Source organism: Mya arenaria, chromosome 17 (genome assembly GCF_026914265.1).
Source record: "Mya arenaria isolate MELC-2E11 chromosome 17, ASM2691426v1".
Lineage (NCBI taxonomy): Eukaryota > Metazoa > Mollusca > Bivalvia > Myida > Myidae > Mya > Mya arenaria.
The window spans coordinates 31,028,497-31,052,063 of record NC_069138.1 but is presented as its reverse complement, the minus strand read 5'-3'; the positions used below and the strand labels follow the sequence as shown (position 1 = coordinate 31,052,063).

At 34.5% G+C, this 23,567-nt stretch overlaps 1 protein-coding gene and 1 long non-coding RNA gene across 2 annotated transcripts; both read right to left on the bottom strand.

The window, feature by feature from the left end:
* Nucleotides 1–1,027: 1,027 nt before the first annotated feature.
* Nucleotides 1,028–16,834, bottom strand: LOC128223636 (uncharacterized). Its single transcript, XM_052932912.1, has 8 exons — nucleotides 16,360–16,834; nucleotides 9,387–9,504; nucleotides 7,527–7,579; nucleotides 6,821–6,920; nucleotides 5,407–5,459; nucleotides 4,096–4,198; nucleotides 2,860–2,912; nucleotides 1,028–2,528 (listed from the first exon to the last, which is right to left on the bottom strand). The coding sequence occupies exons 1-8, from the start codon at nucleotides 16,709–16,711 to the stop codon at nucleotides 2,155–2,157; spliced, it is 1,206 nt and encodes a 401-aa protein (XP_052788872.1). The 5' UTR covers nucleotides 16,712–16,834; the 3' UTR covers nucleotides 1,028–2,154.
* Nucleotides 11,499–12,979, bottom strand: LOC128223637 (uncharacterized). Its single transcript, XR_008259311.1, has 2 exons — nucleotides 12,901–12,979; nucleotides 11,499–12,237 (listed from the first exon to the last, which is right to left on the bottom strand). It is a non-coding gene; the product is annotated as an uncharacterized LOC128223637 (long non-coding RNA).
* Nucleotides 16,835–23,567: the final 6,733 nt, after the last annotated feature.

Below are 23,567 nucleotides of genomic sequence, written 5' to 3'. Positions count from 1 at the left end.
TAACTTAGGAGGCGCGGGGGGTAACCTTTTGATTTGCGCCCTTCCCTCAGAACCGAAATCTATTTGGTTGTAAGTGTTGGCATGGGGGATTGCTGTTCCCCCAAGAAAAAATCAACAATTTCTAGTCCAAAATGGTGTATTTTGGGCGAGTTTTATAACTTTTTTTCTCCTGTATTGAAATAGAAAGTACACTTGGACGATTTTAGGAGGAGGGGGGCACCTGGTGCGTCCCCCGGATCCGCTAGTGATTTCAGAATTCAAGTATACTATTAAAAGCCATCTCCATCTTAGATCACATTGATATTATTCTTCACGAATTGACGGTCAGTGTTGTATTATCAAATCATTTACATGTTCGCAACGTGTTCCGTTTTGGGAGTTACCTTATTATTCACAAGCTGAGTCACTCATGTATCGCCCAGAGATGACAACACCTTGATAACTAGTCCCTAGATTTTCAATTTCTATGAGTCTTTCATGAGTCGATAGGTTTCAGCATTTGATGACGCAATTTAATTTGTGAAGATTTTACGACTAATTTTACAAGGGAAGGTCAAAAGCCTTATATTCACTCGCTTATTCGAGTGGCTTGACTAATTCGATCATATTGCATGAAGTGAACGCAACTTTTCACGTTTCTCGCTTAAAGTCGGTTTTCTATAATTAGGTTTACAATTGTTCTCTCAGAAGTGTATTAATAACACGTCGCACGTCCTCAAATGTTTCAGGATGAATTTGTTGTGGCAAAGTATCATTAACAAGGATACATTTCCAACAACAGATTATGAAGTCCAATATTATTTAAGTCTCAAATTTTAGTATTCAACCACGAATGAGTATATTCCAGAATTATTCCAAAAATACAGACTATAAAAGAAACTGACATGAGTTTCAGTGACCAACTTATCAAAGAAGCTGCGCTCAATTAGCAATCAGTTAGAACTAATTTGCTATATTTATTTTCTCTGAATCACGGCCAAACATTTGGTCAAAAAAAACTGTTATTCGATTGGCTAATGAAAATGCCTATGCTCATGTCATTTTCTGCAGATCCTCATTAAAAGGAACTTTAATCAAAATCACAAAATCAATAACGTGTCACTAACAACCATTTATGTTTGGTGAAATCGTATATTTTTCTAAGGATGCACTCTGACCCAAATAAGCAGTACCACAATTAATACAGTTGTTTAAATGTACCGAAAAGGATGAATAAATATAAAAAAACGATGGTTCTTATAAAGGATAACATTTGTTGAATACCTCACAGTCATATGCGTATTTGTAAATCATAACGATCTATCACATGTTTCAATTACACATATATTTATAAGTAAAAGACCAACAGCAAGTTATTCAGATCTTCTACCAATTTTGGTGACATTACTAGAAGAAAATATAAATTCTTCTTATTACGCATTCAATAGCATTTTCATTTCGTATCAGAGGCATCAACGAAAAAATTGAATACGTTTAAAGTATATCCAAAACAATAATATTTTCAACTTAAATTTGAAAGAAAAACAATATTTAAAGATACACTCTAAGATGTACTAAAAGAAATAAAATTTACCGAAAAGGATGAACAAATATCACAAATAATGGTTCTTATGAAGGATGCCGTGTTTAATTGAAAGGAAAGTGCAGAAAAAAAACTGTATTTCTTTCTAATGAGACGATAGTTGATCACTGTAAATCGTTTAGCACTCACCAATCATTCAATATTTGTGCGTTTCAGCTATGAAATACACGGTTACAATCTTGTTATCAGTAATGAATATTTTCCATAAATGCATTTTTAGTAAGTACATGTAGATTAAGGTTTGTCACTCTAAATTTATGTTTGTTAGTTTAAACAGTATTTATTTCAAATTTAAATATATAAGGTATTTAACAACAATACAAATAATAAGGATTGGAAAACAAGTTACTTAAAACTTATGTAAATTCCGTTCCTAGTAGTTATTTAGTTCAATAAACATATAATATTCAAATCCGATCAAGATTCTTTAAAAAAGAAGATGTGTGGTATATTTGCTTACATACTGTTATCATTTCTAAAACATGTAGCCATACAGTAGGTCTAAGAAATTTATGTTTGTTATACATGTGTATGTATTGATTTAAAATAAGGATATCACTTTAAGTAATAAATTAGTTTGTTTCAATTTCCAAGGAGGAAGAAAATATTTTTTGTTCAATTTCATCCGAGCCTGATTCTTGGTTGGTTTCACAGCCTTTGTTGGTTTCACAGCCTTTGATGGTTTCATAGCCTTTTTCGGTTTCACAGCCTTTTTTGGTTTCACAGCCTTTGATGGTTTCATAGCCTTTTTCGGTTTCACAGCCTTTTTTGGTTTCACAGCCTTTGATGGTTTCATAGCCTTTTTCGGTTTCACAGCCTTTTTTGGTTTCACAGCCTTTGATGGTTTCATAGCCTTTGATGGTTTCACAGCCTTTGTTTACATCAGTGTTCGGCGATTGGGCGGGAATATCGTTTTCTTGTTCAGTCCTCTCGACAGAAACCTTACCTGAAAGTACAAAACATACACGTTGTGATTGCCATTAGTGGGATGGTCATCTGCAAATATAATAGCACAACATTTTCTTATGTACTAAGTGTTTTACGAGGAAGAATTTCATCAGACTAGTATTGTCGAATTTCAGAGAAAAAATAATGAAATTAGCGAGGGTATTGGGTATTTGTGGCCAAACTAGAGGTTGTGGGTTCGATCACTTTCTCATAGCCTCTCAAAATAGACACCCCCACTGGTTTCTACCCAGTTTTCGTGACATTCACAATAGTAGCTCCCAATTGTTTACGTTAATGCTTTATATATGTTCTAGAAATCAAATTGGTACCTTTAAGACAAGGTACAGGACATTCCGTTCTTGTCTCATCATTGGATCGCCGCCTGTTACAATATAAACTACTTTTTTCTAATTTAGTTTTACAATGATTGGAAAATAAAGTTATTACAACATTGGTTTAAACAGTATTTGTATTTTGATAACAAATAAACATTTACAACATATACATATGATATAAAGAATTGAGGAGAAAGCCATTGGCTTGTATGAAACCTCTTTTCTATTTTCTGTAAACAAAACTATAAATAAATGAATAAAATCCAGCAAACCACGTATATACTGTGTAAATTGGTATATCGATAGTTAGAGAAAATGACATAATGAATTGTTAAATATGTTTAACATATGAGAAACTATATATGTCAGTATAAATCTAGTTGGAGAGATAATAAGTAAAATCTAAGAAGCTTATCTATTGCCAAAGATAGTTTCGGATACAGAAGGTAAATAGCGCAATTGAAGTCCGATAATCATGTTCCAAATTACATATTTATTATACAAAATGTATGTGATTGCGTTGCAAAATGTACAACATGTATTTCAACATTATATTAATCACTCTCGCTTTAACTATGCTATGCGACCGTGCTAGCCGGGGAAAAGCGGAATAACCGGAGGAAAGTCACGTGTCCAAACCACACTCATATTCATGTCGAGTTCCATTGCCTCTGAGTGCGCTAACCGGAAGAACTATTATGATTCATCAAGTGTTTAAAAGATATGTTAGAGTATATCAAATTATATAATTATAATAATGCTATTTTGCTTATATGTTTATACTCGGACGTCCTAGATTTCTTTATTAAAAATACCATTTATTTTGATATGACCATCAATACATTTAAAAGAGTTTACGATTAAATCACTTAAATTAATCTAAAAATGTGTTAAAGCTTATCTACATGCTGTAAAATACATGTTGAATACAACTGTTCTTGCAAGCAAACACGTTAAGGCCATCTATACGGACGATATGAGCTTGGCTATTTCTAATGTTTATTGTTAAGAAATTAAGAATATACATGCGCTTTGCGGTTATATGTACATTTATTTATACTCAGACTAGGAAATTTCTGCATCCATAAATAACCTTGCTACACGAGGCGAGGACGGTGTTGAGTTTGAAACAAAATAATTCATATTTAATATAATACATATATAGTGAAAATTATATATTAGATGTAAAATTCAACAAGCTATTTGTAATTTTCAGCATCCATTAACAACCTTTCATCGCTGGGGTTCGTCTCAAAGCCTTTGTTTGCATAAGTGTTCGGCGAGTGGGCGGGACTATCCATTATTTGCTCAGGCCTCTCGAAGGAAACATTTTCTGAAGGTACAAAACATATACGTAGTGAATGACATAAGAGGGATGGCCATCTGCAAAACATAAAAGGAGATTTTTACATTCTATGTGTTTTACGAAGATGCTATTTAATTGCCCATTGTTGTCACTTGTCAGAGAGACAGTAATCAAAATAGTATTGGTAAGAGTGTTCTGGTATCGGTAGCCACAATTCACACAGGACGTTTTCGGTGCGATCACTTTCTCATGGTTTCTCAAAATGAACACCGCGGGTTTTTATACAGGTTTCGTCACAATCGAGCACAAATAAAGTACAGTATGTGTATATCACGTGATGCATCACATCATATATGCTAGGTCGGAAGGCAACATTTTGAATAAAATGAAGACTTAAAACAAAGATATCTTTTCTTTTACTACACTATTTTAAATTAAACAAACGGCAGTCTATACCACTTTAAGAGCCCCGCCTCGTTTAATTACCGAAGTTTGATTAGGTGATTAGTTTCAACAAACCTGTTTCCATAATAATGTTTTGACAGTGACTTCGGTAATTAAACGAGGCGGGGCTCTTAAAGTGGTATAGACTGCCCTTTGTTTTATTTAAAATGGTGTAGTAAAAGAAAATATATCTTTGTGACGAAACCTGTATAAAAACCCGCGGTGGTGTTCAGACGGCCGTATTGTGAAAAGGTTTTTGAAGTGTTCGAAGAAACAAAATTCTCAATCAAACTCTGGTAAAAGACCGAAGGCGGGGCTCCCTAAGAGGCATAGACTGCGCTAGGTTTCATCTAAAATGGTGAAGAAATAGTGAAGTTATCTTTGTTTTAAGTCTTCATTCGAAGCCAAATATTGCCTTCCGACGTAGCATTTATGACTCAATTTATCACGTGATATACACACACTAAAGTAGTAAAACTTAAATTAAATGAGTTGGGGAATTGCTTGAGCCGTTATTCTAAAACTAAATCATCATAGCAGTGGCAATGTAACACCTGGCTTCTGGAAATATACCCAACTAACGTCTGGATTTGCATTGCAAATACATGTACTTTAATACCAAAACGCATTTTAAATGCACTTATAATATACTGATTTAGTGACTACTTAAACCATGTACTGTAATGTTCAAAGCTGTGGAACAACACATTTATAACACGAAAAGAATAAAAAAGTAGTTTCCTTTTGTTTACGTTGATGCTTTAAATATGATCCAGAAAACAAATAGGTACCTTTATTATACGATACAGGCCATTCCGCTCTTGTGTCAGCATTAGATCGCTCCCTGTTACAAAATATAATATTTTTTACATTACACGTACCACTCTCGAGAGTTATCTTGTTTTCTGGGGTGGGGGTATTCCTTGGTCACATTAATGCCGGGATTAAACCCAAAACGCGTTGATGATAAACGAGTGCGCTAACCCAGTGTGTGTATACCATGTGACAAATTGCGTCATAAATGCTACGTAGGAAGGCAATATTTTGCTTCGAATGAAGACTTTAAACAAAGATAACTTTCCTATTTCTTCACCATTTTAAATGAAACATAGCACAGTCTACGCCACTTACGGAGCCCCGCCTTCGATCTTTTACCAGAGTTTGATTGAGGGTTTTGTTTCTTTAAACAATTCGACAAACTTTTTTACAATACGGCCGTCTGACGGAGCACTGTCAGACCATTATTTTGGAAACAGGTTTGTCGAAGTGTTTGATGAAACTTACCACATTATTAAACTCCGGTAATAAAACGAAGGCGCGGCATAGACTGCCCGTTGTTTCATTTAAAATGGTGTAATAAAAGAAAAGGTATTTTTGATTTAAGTCTTCATTTTAAGCAAAATGATGCCGTCTGACGAAGCATATATGACGTAATTTATCACGTGGTATACACACACTGTAACCGAAGCAACTATTATGATTCATCCAATGTTAAGGTTTTATTTTCATAATTATGTTAATGATAGTTTCCTTTATGTTTATACTCTTTCGTACTGGAATTCTTATTAAATAAATTCTTTAACTTTAATATGGGAACAAATACATTAAAATAAGTTTACGATTAAATCAATTAAAAGAATGTGTAGCTTTGCATTTTTAAGCTTTTCTAGTAAACGTTAAGTGGCAAACAACTGTGTAAGCCAGGGGCGTAGCTTGACGAAAATAAATGTGTAGGCCACTTTCTTGGGGTGTCTCCCCCCCCCCCTCGATTTTTATTTTAGCTATGTTGTGGTTGGTGCGTTTTGTTTAAAAACATTAATGAGAACAACAATATCAATCTTTTTTACCTTGAATTAAATTTATATTAAGGCGCATTTGTCGGGATTTCAAATTTAAGCCCTAACCCCCTATGCCTTTATTGCAGATTTAGCAATTTTATTAATTCGATTTTCTGAAAAATGTGTAGGCCGCGGCCTACACGGCCTAAAGGAAGCTACGCCCCTGTTAAAGCGATACAATAAAGGACATGAGACAGTATCTATATGAATTGCCTTTTTTAAATTTCCACGAACAACATTGAAGCACGGGGGACGGACGGTGTTTAATTTGAATGAAATCACTTAATATTGAACATATAGTGAAAAGTATATTTGAGATGTAAAGTTTAAATTGAAATTTGGAGTTTTGTTTGCATCCATGCACAACCTCTCATTGTTGGGGTTTATCTCACAGCCTCTGTTTACATCAGTGTTCGACGAGTTGACAATAATATTAAATTGGAATGGGTTCGCGACGGGAACATTATCTGAAAAACAACAACAAAAAAACATATACGTAGTGAGTGACATAAGTGGGATGGTCATCTGCAGAACATAAAAGCAGAAAATTTTCTACATGCTATGTGTTTTAAGAGAATGCTATTTAACTGCCCATTGTTATCACTAATTTGGGAGACACTAATCAAAAAAGGGCAAGAGCGGTGTACTGGTATCGGTAGCTACCTTACACACTGGCGGTTGTCAATGCGATCACTATCTCAAGGCCTCTTAAAATGACCACCACCGCTGATTTCTACCCGTGTTTCGACACAATCGAGCCAACCTAAATTAGTTTAACCTTAACCAAATGGGTGAGGGATTCGTTTAATCTGTTATTCAAAATCACTGCTCATAGCAGTGGCAATGAAAAACATGGCTCATGGAAGCATACCAAACAAACGTTCTGATTTGATTTGCATAAACTAACAAAACATGGTTTCAATAAACATATATTATTCTGGTTTGGTGACAAATTTAACCATGTACTATAATGTTAATAGCTGTGGACTAACACATGATAATACGATAGGAAAACGTATTATTCTTTTGTTTACGCAAATGCTTTGAATATTACACAGAGAACAAATTGGTACCTCTGTGGTTAGGTACAGGAGATTCTGTTCTTGTCCCAGCATTGGATCGGCGCCTGTTGTAAAAATGCATAAGCATCAACTTAATTATTTTACAACGATTGTGAATTAAGTTATTGCAACATTATATTAATCATTAATGTTGGTACGATTTTATTCGGGGCGTGGTCTTGCGTTCCGGGTAGGCAATACCCGGAGGAACGTCACTTTTCCTGCTTGATGACCACAAACCAAACGCACATGCATGCCAGGAATTGAACATGAGACACCTTACATCTAAGTGCGCTAACCGGAAAAACTATAATGATTTATCTTTTCATAAGTTGATATTGAAGAGTATACTGCAATAGTATTACATTATATACTTTCATCGCATTTTGTAGTGATTTTCATAATATTACATACCAGTTTACCTCATTAAATAAAATCCATTGTTTTGGATATGAAAACAAATACTTTTAAAATTATTCAACGATCAGTTGAATTAAACATTTTTGAACTAAGTAAGTGTTCCATGTAATCCAGTACAATAGCAGCTTTGAAAAGCTATGCAAGCCAGCAAAAAAGTTAAGGACGTCGGACATTAACTATTTGAAATCGCCTATTTTTCAATGTTCAATTTATAGTAAATTAAGATTTTATATTCATATGAATAGATGCATGTTTTTGGCTAAAGGTACATTTATTCATAACAATACTAGATTTTATTTTGCATCCTTGAACAACCCATTCGGAACTCCGAAGGGCCATTTTTATCTCAAACAACCTCGGATGTATGCCGGTATATCAGTTGAAGTATTTTTGAATTATATTATTAATCAAACGTAATGGTTCAGCTTGTATTTATTGATCTAAGTTTAAATTGAAGAGAATTATTGCAATCATAATTGAGATTCCCAAGAGTTAAGTCCTTAAGTTTAACTGCTAAATTAAATCACTACGCGATCTACTTGCTGCTGACTTGAAATACAGATGTCTGAGTATGTTAAACGTTCAAAAACATCCAAGCTTGTTTTCGATAAAAATGACGGAAGATTTCCGAATGTGAACAACCTTAATGCACAATTGGAACGGTATTAAATAGAAATAAATTCATGTATAACATATCATGAACAACCTTTTTTGTTAATGAATTAAAACACACTGTCGCATATTTATTTCATACATATGTAAAGTGACACAGTTTTAAAGGAATGTCCTCATTATTCATTATACCTTTCATTATTATACCTATGTTTTTGAAATAAATCTCAAATCTGCAATAATTGAATCGTTAATATCATTTAAGTGCCCAAAATACTACTAGATATTTCAATTCTACAAGTATAATAGCACTGATGATCTACATAGATAGGCTACACCACAGGTATTGATTGGCACTGGAGTAAAACAATCTTAAGCCTGACGTAACATTTAACTTAGTTAAAAGGTTTATACAACTAAGTTATATAAATGGGCAAGTACAGTCTTTTTAATAAAAGTTACATGACCCCACTCTGCATTAACAACAGATTTTCACAACATATAAAATATGTCTTTTGATATACAACACGTATAAAAAACATGTGTTTTGTTTAATGGAGCAGCGGGGAAAGGTATTGACGTTTGATGACAATGAATTTATGTATAGCATATATAGGTAATTATATTTTCTTATATATATGGTAATTGTTAAGATTTAATAATATTAGATCACACACAAACATAGTTTATTGAACTCATCACCTAAATAAGTCGACTATTTAAGATCTTTTTACATAATTATGTTTAGCAAATATATAAAAATAGTGTCCAAGGTTCTTACTATAAACAATAGTCGTCTGATATACACATACAAAACAAAGTATTGATCCTATACATTACCTTTTGATCACAAAGAAGACAACAACAGCAACACCAAGAATTACAATTATAGCTCCGGAAGTAGAAAGCCCGATTGCCAATGCCGGATTGTTATCTTCGTCCTTGGATGCTTCATCATCTAAAAGTCAACGCTTACTTTATTATATGATAACGTACTTCATATACAAGTAATGACCGCGGAATTGGTTCAACCCGATGGCGAAGGTGAAAAAGCCCAACAACCCCTTCAAAAATATTTGCAGGCTTTAGTGCCAAAGTAATTTACTTTGTGAACAACATATAATATTTGCTATTGCTATCAAATTGAATTAAATTGAATGTTGTTTGTCTCATAGAGGGTTAAATTCTTATGCCAGCTGCAGCGTTGATCTTCAGGGTAACTGTTGATCGCCGAGTCGACCGAGATAAACATGAATCATTTATTTATTATTCATGATATGTGTCGAACTTAATAGATGCAGTTGCTATTTATTTATTTATTTGATACAACATACTTGTTATATAGTTTACATGTTCACTATTTGTAGTTCTATACGTACACCATTACATATTCTATGTTGATTTGATCACGGTTCATGTTGGCCTATTTCAAATATATATTGTGTGTTATATTTCCATGAATAAACCTTCTTCTTCTTCTTCTTCATGAAAAGAAGTTAATTGCTCGATTAAATGGCTTGCAGGTTATAATGTTACAGTCAAACCTGGTTGAACGGTCACCTGCTTTAAATGGCCACCTGCCTTAACGGGCCACTCCAAATTCCCCCCGTACGTTTTTACTATATAATGTACGTGCATTAAGCGGCCAACTGTCTAACGCGGCCACGGCCACTAATTTTTGTCCCCATGAAGCCATATAATCACTAATTAGCGGCCACTAATCCCTTGTCACTGACACTTCCGCTTATAAATTTTTCCAATACACAGCTTTAATTGCGCATAGAAGTTTACGGAAAAGAACGACGGCCTCGGGTATCTCCGTCATCCAATGAAAATGAATATTGCATCACACGATTGCCATGCGTGTTTACTCATCGAGAAATCATGTTTATAACACGTCGGCGAATGTTTTGATCAGAATTGACACAATTAATGACACAATTAATACGATAATTAAATAATTAAGATAAGAAGTTAATTATTAAATACCGATCATCGGATTGGATTGCACGATTTATTTTAAGGCTTGAGCGCTAGCAAGACTGTTGTAATAGACCACAAAATTTCCACTGAGTACATGTGGAGTTGAAAATCATACTTGAATGAACCAGATTTCAATGAAAATCAAGTCATGAAACATACCTGGCAGAATTCTTTATTTACAAAATAAATTCATATTATGCTAAAAGTATGAGTGCGTAATATTTGGCGTATATTAACAGAAAACACATTTATAAAACACGGATATGAAAGGGAAAACTTCTGGCAGTTCTGTGTTTGACCTAAATGGAATAATATTACATAACAATTCTAAAAATAATGTACTAAAGGGGAGGTAACTCAGTTATATAGTACACAATTTATATTCAATGCGATTTCCCCCCCCCCCTTCTGAACTGCTCTAGCAGTGAAATTAGCTAAATGGTGAGTGAGTGAGTGAGTGAGTGAGTGAGTGAATTTTGCATTGATTTCCAGACTTGTGGAAGTGTTTCGAAGTGAATGAATTTGTTTCTCAGATCAATTTGAAACTCCAATTATGATACGGACATGTATATACCAATTAACTTGAACAAAAACCCTTTTACTTTATTTAGTGTACAACTGTTTACGATATGGTGCATGTTCAACAATTTTAAGAGAGGGCGGGGTTGGGGGGTCAGTTGAGGTCATTCCCACCCCTTAACCTGCTTAGTGATATTTCATTAATTTAAAAAAAAAATGATACTAGTACATAAATTTGCTCTTGAATTCCGCTTTAATGTCTTCTTTTTTAGAACTCATTGTCATTGAATTGGTATTGGGAAAACATCAGTACGTTCTTATCATATCACAATGGAATTGACATATGCAAAGATAAGTTACGATTTACTTTCGGCCTTTTTTATTTCATTATATGTTTTACGAACGGCCAGAGAGGTAAAGTGTCGGAGGAGGAGGAAATAAAAATAAAAATAAAATAACAATTTTATTTTTTGGTCGGGAAAAAAACACACAGAAAAGCAAAAGCTATGATGTATCCTCTATGAATTTTTATTTTAATGTCAAGTCAATATGTAAGTGTGCGCACATTTGTTTTTGTTTTATCTGACAAGTTCACTTCATATTTTCATTGACCACTCTTTATGATTGTAAATGCAAGTTATAATAGACAAGTGACATAAAAAAATCAACTATTGTCGGTAAATTTATTTGCCATTTAGAGTTTAAGGAATCGGCTATCACTCCACTGTGTTGTCTTGGCTGCAAATTGTCTGATACCAATTCACCAACCATGTCATTGTTACAGTTAGCAAAAGAACTTTTTTGTTTCCTTCTATACAGCGAATATTTATCCGCCAGGAACTTGTAAATCAACTGATTATAGCTGTCTGATAAAACAGAAGCTGTCTATCCAACAGTGATTCAAATAATACTAATTGTCCATCACACATTCTGTCCAACAAGCAGTTCAAACAACACTGGTGGTCCAACCAACACTACCGGTCCAACCATTTATAGTTGTTCAACCAACACGTATGGTCCATTCAATATAGCGGTCCAGTAAGCAATAGATGCCCAACCAACAATAGTGTTTCAACAGGCATTAGCTTACATCATGTTGCTACCAATCTAGCAGCCCAACTGATTGTATTGATGTTCTTCATTCAAAGTAATGATCTCAGTAGATACCATCAGCTTATTTGAATCATATCTGTAAAGAAAGGAATGGAACATTAAAAGTAATTTTTTTATGAAAAAAATAAGTTACTCTCAGACTTTTTTTATGGATGGGTTTTTAGACAATCTGGACCCCGATTTAATTCCAGGCCAGGGTGTATGTGACTAGTCCAGTGGCCATCATAATGTTCAAACATAGCTAATTAGTAACAAATCATTCAGAAGCTGAGAACACTACAAAGGTGACAGCATAACATTATTACTCTAAGTAAAAAAAATATTACATATTTATAAAACACACAGAGCAGTATAGATATCATAATTTATATTTATGATGATTTATATACATGTATGTTCATTCATAAGACTATTACATAGTTATACTGTACCTGGTAATGTACATACAAATTCCTCATTATAGATTATGACTGACAGATAGTTAAACAGCCTAATTTATTTGTGATTATTTTCAAAACAAATGTTTTAGAATAGATGAGAAAATTTGTTGTTAATAAAACTCCAATAAGAAAAGTAACCGAAGTCTTTTCTGAACCATTTACCCCACCCACCAGAACTAAACTGTCCTGGTAAACAGTCAAGCGATTGATAGCTCACGACATTCAAATTATATCACAATAATGTAATATAAACTCATTAAAATGACAAATATAATAAAAATAAATAAATAATAACAAACCTGGTACGATAATTAGTCCATATTATCGCTGTTATTAAACTTCGTTATAACCCGGAAATAAACCGGAAGTCACCCTGCCGCAAAGGATTACCGGGTGAGCCAAAACCCGGTACCAGGTATCGATATCGAGAAAAGCCGTTATCACAGTTAATGTTACCGGATTATGTTGATACCGTGTTATTTAAAGTATGCATTGGTTGTCAAAAAGCAATTTATAACGGACCGTGGATACTTGGATTTATCATCTGATATTAACCCTGATATCAACATAATCCGGTATCAGAAAGTGATACCTGATACGGGGGATACCAGGTACCGGATACCGGGTTTTTAGCACCAGCCTGCAAATCCGATAAATGTTTTTCATTGGCTTAAACTATTTCAGTCATGTTTACACCAATACTTTTACAACTATTGCGATGTCCTCTGCTTTTAATGATTTGCCGCGATAAGTTTCATCGGCGGTAATAAAAACAAAACGAAATCACAATTTTATTTTTATTTCAAAAATGAGTTTTTTGAGCGGCGGTGTTCGTAAATCATACAATCAATAAAAAAGGCCTTAAGTATGTTTAATTAATTTGTTTGGAATAAAAAAATACTGAATCAAAGAATGTTAAACATGAGGGAAAAGCACTGGTTCTCTGAAGAAGAAATAACTGTTACTTGGTTAGAAAATGATTAAGTTTAAATACGGATAGGACAAATATTAATCCATTTATTCCCATGTAGCCTATTTGATCATTTGTCTTTTTCATTTTTTTTGTTTATTTTTTTTCGCATTATCATATACTTATAGTGGATGAAATTTGGTATTGTTTTCCAATACATTGAACCAAAAATGTAAATTTCATCAATATAACTATGCAGTAAGTTATCGAATTTGTGTCCTTGTGACTGGCTATTCCGAAGCTGATATTTGATAATGAACGTCATTATCGTAAGTTTATTTTATGAATTGTTTGAGCTCATTCTAAACTTATTGTACCTTTGAGCCCTTTTGTTTTCAAGGAATGTTAGTAAACTACTAAACAAGGATAACAAAATACCTTTTCACTTTGTGATTTACATGCACACGGTACAGGTATGTAATCCTAAACCGATCAGTTGAGTTAAATTCAATATTTTAGTTTTTGTCTGAAGAACGTTTCATTCTCCGGAAATCAACACCTATCTTTTATGTCAAATGAACCCCGGTTATTTATTGATATTGTTTAAATAATTATAGATATTTGGGTGTATTTTGGTATGTGCAATAATGTTAAATAAATTTGAATTGTTTTAAAAAAAAACTTCGTTCATTTATCTGCTAGGCATTTTATCTTCAACATTATACACATCATGTTATTGACAAAACGGTGTGTCCATATCATTTAGACCCTGGACATATGGAAACATTCGAAACAAATACCGTTAAAACAAGGAAAGTAAGGTTAAATTTTCGTACAAAGCGAGCTACATCGCCATTTAAATGGCAATTCGGAACAATCATAGATTTGCGATTATTGTTTGTCCACGGTCATCAAGTGTCTAATAAATAACTCCATTTTGTTAAAAGTTTATAAATTCGATTACATATAATGTTTTAGCGGCACAGACATATAAAATATTCAATATAAATACAAACAAAAATACTCTTGTGTAAGAAGTTTGTACAGATGCAAAATTACTAAAACAAGTCTGTGCGATGTTTATCAAACACATTTTGAAACTTTTGAACATGAGTGATGTACTCAGTACTGGTTCAACCCAGGAAAGTTGTATCCCGTGTATCGGTGCTTTACACCGAGCAAGTTAAAGAACCAAGAGGTTTCTTCGCAAAGAGCTAGGTTATCGCTCCCGGATCTCTTGTCAAGTCTTCAAATGTCTGGATTTGACTGCGAATTACTGTCACTTCTATCTCATGTCACTTATGGCATTTAAAAACAACAACACAATTTAAGTCGTGTCACGGCGGGGTCAAGTCATAATGCAGCCAATGGGCGCGGGCAGACCTTGATAAACTCAAATAAACAAAACAAACAACTATTGAACATCTTGTAATGGAGTGCCAAAACATACACCGTCTCCTTGGCTTTGTGGTTAAGGCGTCCGCCTACGGAGCGGGAGGTCGAAGGTTCGAGTCCCACAAGAGGCTTGTCCTGACATGGCCGGTTGCCGACCCAGCAGCTAGTTAAATCGAGGGCTACTGATTGCATTCCTGCCAGGCGTCTGGCATTTGGGATAAGGAATCGGGGCAAAGATGTTCACGAATGTAGGTGTCTCATAAGAGGGGTGACACTATAATAAACAAACACTTCACAACCATTGTGGACTGAACTAAATATATCATTAAAACCCTCAATGACATTGGTTGGGACTTTACATTATTTAATACGTGTCTAGTGACGTAATTTTTTTACTACCGCGTCAAGTAAAAAAAACAACATCGATTCGAAATTTCAGAAGGCTGTAAGTGATATAATATTACCTCTATTGTGTTGGAATATACTCCATGCTAAGCAAAAAACTGTTTTCTTGACATAGGCTAGCATGTTAATATAGTCGTTAGTAAAGCCGTTTTGTCCCCAAAACGTGGCAAATGCGCAAGGTCGTGATGTTTTGGCAGCTATTGTTGCAAGGTATTTTATTCCTTTCAGTTTAGTCAACAGTAGTTAACTATTACAATTTGTATTAGCAAAATGATAAAATAAAAACCGACTTAAATGCAAAAACAAGTTTAGGATTTGTATTTTTTAAAATGGGCTAATGTGTAAGCCGATTTTGTATCGGCTAATGTAACAATTCAGTTTGGATTATTATGAACATGTTTGCATAATGGTGTGGGGCAGAGGGGAACAAAATAGTTTATATATTCTTCACCAACATTTCAAAGTACAGAAACGTAATACCAAATCCCAACCACTATAAAGAATATATGAAAATGAGACATAATATAGATACAAAAGCATGCAGTTTAAGGTGATATTAACATTGGACAACATAGGCATGAATGAATTATTGTACTTCCAGACCGTAGTCAAGCCTAAAAAATAACTGCCCAAACGTTCGAAAACCACTGTTTTTATCTTCCCTTTTTCTTGATTTGACTCTTTTTAAATTACGTATCACCAAACAATTCTAAATGACAATCTTTAAAAGAAATAATTTGAAAATAATTAAGTGAATGTAACTAAAAGATGCCATCTGATAAATTACCATTATGTTATAATATGTGCGTAGTGGAGTTGTTAAATTTCAATGAATATTAGAATTCTTTTTTCAGCAATATATAAAGGCCAAAGTATAATTGAACGATATATGCTATCGTTATAAGTTTTTTTTTAAATTTCATGGAAATTAATGTTCCGATTATCATATAAATACATCTCGGCAAGCAATGAAAGTTTTGCATGCATTTTGGGAGACCCTAACAGACAATATTGGCACGGCTGTACCGATATATTATTAAGTACTCACGTTGTTCACAACACGTGCCATTGAAACCGCTTTTACAGGAACATGCGAGTGAAGGGAATGACAATGTTCCACCGTTAGAACATCCACAGTCGTCCTGGTCCTCAGAGTCGGAATAGTATAGCCCACAATAGTCAATGCAATCGTCTATGTCTAGTATATAATCCGGGCAGCATGGTGACCTGGTTCTGAACTTCTGTTCCCAAATATCGCATGTCTCCAAACATGCTGTCCAACTTCCCCATGTTTCCCATTCACATTCGAAGATACATTCTTGACCACTAACATTCAATACACTATTTAATGGAATACATGTCAGTAAAAAGAATCTCACTGCCAGATACATTGTGCGCATTTACAAAAAGTCTCTTTACAAGTGTTCACCAAGATATCCAAAACTAGAATAAATCAAGTATTAATAAGTCTTTAAGGTTACACATGCGTGTCACATGATATGCGACACATGATAATCAATGCCAAAAACTAATTATAAGAAATGCATAAGGAAAACACCTGAATACATTTGATATTTGATATGTAACACGATGAAAAAGGCGAATCACGCCAATTCGGAAGTACCAACTAGGTATGGCAAAGTATTGCCTTCATTCTATTTTTAAAGTTAGAGGATGAATGATTTGTGGTTGAACGAACTTATTAATATTGGTTTACATATTCTCCATTTGTGGTCACTTAATCATATACATTGTGGTAACATTAAACCAATTTAATAAACAAATAACCACGTAAATTGGGATTAACAATAGTTTGATGAAAATAGGATTTGTAAGGTTTAAAAAACACAAGAGCGTATTTTGCCTTGTCATTGAATAGTCATAAACGTAGCAATAGTTGACCGTTTTGCATACTTGGGTATTAAATTTAACTACAAATACTTTCAACGATGCTGTTAAAATGCCTAATCAACAAGCCTTAGAGGTATTCTTTTATCTATATTTGGCAGAGTTAAGCTAGATTTTGATACCAAATCTTTAATGTTTGATTCTTCAAGTGTGCCTATTATCACTTATGGTTGTAAAGTCTGGGGATTTTATAGTTTAACTGAGGTTGACAAGTTACACCATAGGTTTTATTAACACATTTTGGCTGTCCGACAAAATATCTCTAATGCGGCTGTCCTGGGTGAAATTAGTCGCTTCCCTAGTATCTGTTTTATGTAAAAAGAGAGAGGAACGTCATGCACGCAAAATCAATTTTGTCGTTCTAAACCACCGATGCAGTTTGAAAAAAGGGATGTCATCACACGTTCATTTTCTCTAGTTGTAAAATCATACGCTTATCAATTGTAAAAAAAACCCACAACAGCAACAAAAAACAACAACAAGCCATTAAAATTCCTTCCGATGAATATCAACTCAACTGTTGAACACGATTGTTAATTAAAACATTTTACTATGCTGAAATACTCTGTTTGGCCGTTTGGAAAGTAAAGGCATCTCTTACTTGAAAATAAAATTTGTTCGAGCAAATAACGTTTTGCCAGAAAAGCACGGTTAAAGCAAAGTATGTTTTCATTGTTATAATGCGCCAATACTTTTGATTTTTTTTCAATGTCTGCCATGTAAAACAACACATTTTAAGGATACTCGAGTGTCGATATAAGGCTACCATAGTTTGTTTATAAACCAGGATTTGCTAAGTGTAAGTAGGAACATTACATTATTTGTTTTATTTACATAGTAACACTCAAAGCAAAACTACTTTTTGTTTTCTCCATTTTTTTTTACTTCTTTTTCTTACTAATTAATAATTTTCATTTTGTTTTTGTTAATCGTATACAAGTGAGCATGTGAAATATGCCTTCTATGTTTATTGCTATTGTATTCATTATCCTCATTGAACTATTGTAACGCAAATTTTACGAACAATAAGGATCACGATCTTAAAATTCTTTAACAGGATTGCATTGTTCAATTCAGAGAACAAAATGAGGATAATGAAACATTCTGAAAGATTTTTACATAATTTATTTCCGCTTTAATAAACATGTAACTTTTCATAAATTACTTAGTATACAAACTAACAATATTTAAAGTTAATGAATATATATGAGGCTATACGACAATCGAGGCTTAATCCATTACTTAATACTTCTAGAGGAATACCCCTAAACGTAAAAGACCATCGCGACATCGTGACATACCCGTAAAGGCACAAGTGCCCAAATATATTGCGACTTCAGGAAAAAATGTATTTCAAGTAGCCACCGGTCCTGTCCAAAGTCTGTCCAAATCACTGTATATACACACACATAGGGCGACAATACCTCACAATCGTTGTTTAATCTACATTGTAAGAAGTCGTCGTTTGCATAGGCTTATATCCTCAACAATGCTTTTTTAAATCATGTTCCATTGGTCATGATTAGTCTCACATAGGGCTCATTTTTGCAGTCCTGTAATTTGCTCTTTTTTTTTTTATTTTTTTTTCGCATGTTTTTAAACGTTCATTAATTTCATGGTTCCTTTTAGAATATTGTTTCGCGTTCTGGTGCGGTATTCAATTATTGATCTTATCTTGATTCTTAGACATGCCTCATTGATTCCATTCAGCCCATTGGTCAGCTTAATATACAGGCCAATCAAACCACTTAGTTTATAATCTAAAATTTAAGTTCAATCTAAGTTGCTTATTGAATAAGGCCCCAGGTAAGTTTCATTGAGAAATACAGGACGTGAAGCAAAGATCGCCTGCTATGCAAACGCAGTTCCTGCAAGGCTACGAAAGCGCTGTACATATTAATCATACTGTACTTTTATTATCTCACAATATTGGCAATAACCCTTATTACCAATGTTAAGAAATTGAAGACACCTATCATTTTTCTTCACCTGTCCCCTCAGTAAATCAAATCACATAACAGGGACGAATTTATGAGTAGTTAACACGTTAATGTAACCATATCTACATCAGTCTTTACAATATTTCATAGATTGTAAACAAAAGATACGCAACCGTCAACGGACTAGTTTAAACAGTAAAATTGATAATCGACTATAATCGCACCCGCTCAACTCAAAAAAGTCGTCCTGCATAATAAGAGCTATTCTTAAGTTAACGGCCAGTGATTTGTTAAGATTGCCAGTCAATCCGGGGGTCGCAGGTTCGATTCCCTGCCTCACCAATAAAATGATGATACTAATCGTTTACCGTGATTGGGGACCCGTGTGAAAGTCGTAGGGTAGCTCTACCAGGGTTACATTCTGTCTGAATACTATTCTCAAAAGACCTTAGATGACTAACAGTCTTATCTGGCAACTCGCCGTATCGGTCTTGCACGAGTGTGACTATAAAACACACTAAATAAACAATAAATTATTTTTTGCAGGCACAACCTTTTTGTCAACATAGAAATCTGTGCATCGAACACAGATGCGCCCTTCTGCTAGATCTTAACACAAATGCATCGGTCACTTTTCTATCAGTTTTCTGTCAATAATTAAAACATGTTCATTGAAATGACCAGAACGAAAGAGATGGGGAGAAAAATGCCAACATCACACTTTCTACCCCGCAATATACCTACATACCATATTGTATCATATTCGATATTGGGCAAATTACATCAATTTGGAAGTAAATAGTCATTGTTACATGTTTCTTTTTATTAACACATTGCAGTGAAATAAAGTATGGTTATACCATATCAGACCACTGGCTTTTTCCATATGTACGCTTTGAAGCTGAAAGGTTCGTGGTTTAAAAAAAATGAGCATGGTGGTTCTACGTGATCTACTTATTAATGTACATTTCACCACATTCTTTGTACTCCTATGCGGGATGATGCAACAATACCTTATAGATAGTGTTTACTTTCAACACATTTTATTCTTTCTTTTCAGAGACTTAACATATTTGTTGATGCTGTTTAATGAATAATACACAATTGGAAAATATTATCCTATATATAAATTTCAAGTTTAGTCTTTCAAGTTATGCTCTGGACAAATTGCAACGAACCGACCAACCGATCATACGACCTACAGACGGATTGAAATATACACCCTTCGAACTGAAATTTTCGGGGAGGGGGGTATAGATATGTTTTGGTGTTGTTGAAACAATAATCCTGAAAAATAAGGATACTACGATTTTTATTTTCATTTCAATTCTTGAAGCGGTATATTGTAATCTAAAACACCAGCTCCCGCCCCTTATCCCCTCTAAAATAGTTTTCGAGACTACCTCGTTTGGATACCGACATGAGAGATTCTAATGCTAATAGGATCATGAAACAACAATAAACAACAACAACAACAACAACAACAATACATTCTTCTTAAATAAAATACATAATCAAGAAAGACACACCCTTATCACCCATGACTGGACCGTAAAGGAAGCTACCGATTCGTACTAAATTTTCGTACTTTTCCAATATGCGTTGTTCCCTAGGCTAGTGTTGTGTTTATTTCGGTTAATGACATATGAGTATTATTCCGACGGCAAAAGTGTAGGGATGGGATATATCGTACCTTTTGTTCTGTTTTATATACCTCATTATACTCCGTGACAGACATGACCTTTAATCGGAGCTCAGGTGCCTTAATGTCAAAAAGCGACATAAAGCATTTAGGCAAATCAGTATTTATTTCGCTGATTTTTACTTGCTAGATATGAAACCCGGAGATTATAAGTATCTTCCATGGCCGAGAGTGTAAGATAGGTTCATTTCGACCCGAGCGTATGGTGTTTTTGCGGAAACGAGGTTTACCCTGCGCGAGGGTCGGGATGAACCTATTTTACACGAGCGGCTATGGTAGATGCTTTTTCTCCCACCTCAGTTAAAGAAAATTAAGTAAAAAGGTATTTTTTTGTTGGAACTCTTTTGTGCTTAGTGAAAATAATTGCGTACGTATATGTGATAATTCGTGGTTGTCATAGATATTCGCGCAGTTATTCAGAGCATGTAAATGGTCTGATCGGTCTTTAAATAGTTCAAAGAAGAGTGAAGCATTATTTTTTGAAAGGTATGTGAAAATTGTTTTCTGGTGACATTTGAAGCGAGAAATAATTAACTAGCGTTCTAAATATTGCCACAAGAAAAGGTTTCCATGATGCGCTACAGACGACAGTCTTCAACAAGGGAAGTAATTACAATGTGGCGACCATTAAAAAAAAGTTCCATACGGGTATTTTATCTTCGCCCGTGGGCAAGATAAGAATTTCTAGCATGGTTAAATTAATGGATCTACTTATCTGAGGTGGGAGAAAACTCTTGCTACGACAAGTGTTTATGTTTCGGTTGCAGTTACGGCCCTTCCATATTTATCACAGTTGCAACGCTGTGACGTTGGACAGTATTCGATGCTTAAGGCATTAACAAAATGGACCACAACTTGGATGACTTTGTAACGCTGGTCATGCGGATTAAAAATTAAGTGTCCTAAATTTAATAGTATATGTGATAAACTCGGTGTTTTGACAGTTGAAGCGTCTAACCATATCGCAGTTTTTCTCTTGTTTGTCTTAAATCCTTATATGCTCTTTGTGTTCAACGCCCGCCCTTCCGGCATCACAACATCCGGTCCCTGACGCCACTTTTTAAAATATCCGGACCCATGTGGCGCGATGATCAACCTGTGGGACCCGGAAAATGTTCCGATCGTCCTCCATAATTTAACCAATTTCTATGTCGGTATCAATAAACAGGCAGCCTTCAAATTGCTTTAGAGGGGTTAACGGGAGGGTGGGTGATTTAATTGTAACGCTTCAAGATAAGAAAGAGACTTAAAAAAGCGATAGTCTGCAAAAAAACTATTTTTTTTTCTAAAATACAAAACATGATCAGTAATGCAATATCTTTATCACTTATTTAGGAAGCCACCGTAGCATATACATATAGCCTATGTAGCTGTACTTCCCCTGAGAGGCGTTGTCCCTAGGCCAGTGTTGTTTTATATACTTTATATACTTCATTTTGCTTCTTGGCAGAAATGACCTTTAATCTTGGCCCAGGTGCCCAGTTGCCTTAATGTGAAAGTGCGACATAAATTCAGCATCTAGGCTATTAAGTATTTACCTCGCTACGTATGCATCTCAGAGATAACTGTTTATACGACTATATTTTTTATTGACGACTTTATACGTTTTTACTTTTTATGACTTTTTAAGCGGATTCAAACTGTTGTGTCCGATTTCATAGTATTTGTAATAATAATGCATAAGTTCCTTTAGCGGCTGAAAAATCTGAGGGGCCTTCAATTTAATCAGATGTTTTGGACTAGGTGAAGATTCAGTCATTATAACAAAGTGAAATATCAAACGATAAAGCGCTTTTAAAATAGAAAAAGAATAATTAGATTGTGGGCATAAGAGTATTTAGATTGGAAGTTTATTATTTTTCTCCCAAGAAGAGCGCGGCACGAACTTTCATTTGTCGCTTGTATGACGTATTAACGGGAGTCAAGAGGCATCGCTGTTTCATTCGTCTCATGGCACCATTACACACAGACTTATTGTTTAAAATCCGATTTCTGAAATCAGTATGGTACCCGAGTAAATTTTTGCAATGGCGTACTTGGACAGTATATTTAGGCGCGGCCTTTTACGTGAATGGTCGCTGGGTGGTTTTCACATGGCCTGGTTGTTTGGAAAACATGCAACCAATGACATATTGACATCGCTTGAAGTGGCGATTCCTGTTGTATTTGTCAACGTGTACGTGTACCAAATCATATCTTTCTTATCAAGTGTCTAGTATAAATGGACTTGTCCGTAATATGTATTTGTATGTGATTAGACAAACATGGTTTGAGACACGTACACATTATAAATAAACAAACTTCTCAACAAGTTATGTATCTTACGAACATTCAAGCAACCTTACAGTTTAAACGCGGCACTTACCTACTAAGCACAATGTCATTAGTTAGTTTATTTCTTGCAAGCGCTTCGTCAGGCGGCGCAAAAAGCGAAACTAGCTCCGGACCCAATACGACCGCCGTGCCCGTCAGTCATCTATTGAACGGAGCTTATATAATATAAAATGACGCCCATTCCGCTAACAATATAATGTCTTACATTCAAAGTTCCTATTGAATTCGCCCAATTATGGCACGTGCATCTGAAACACTGACTTTCCGTCGTGCACCACAGAGTATTGTTAATGTATTTTCAATCTTAACACAATCGCACATACACGGCTTCTATCAGTTACCAATGTATATTATTGGGTCAATTTGATTCAA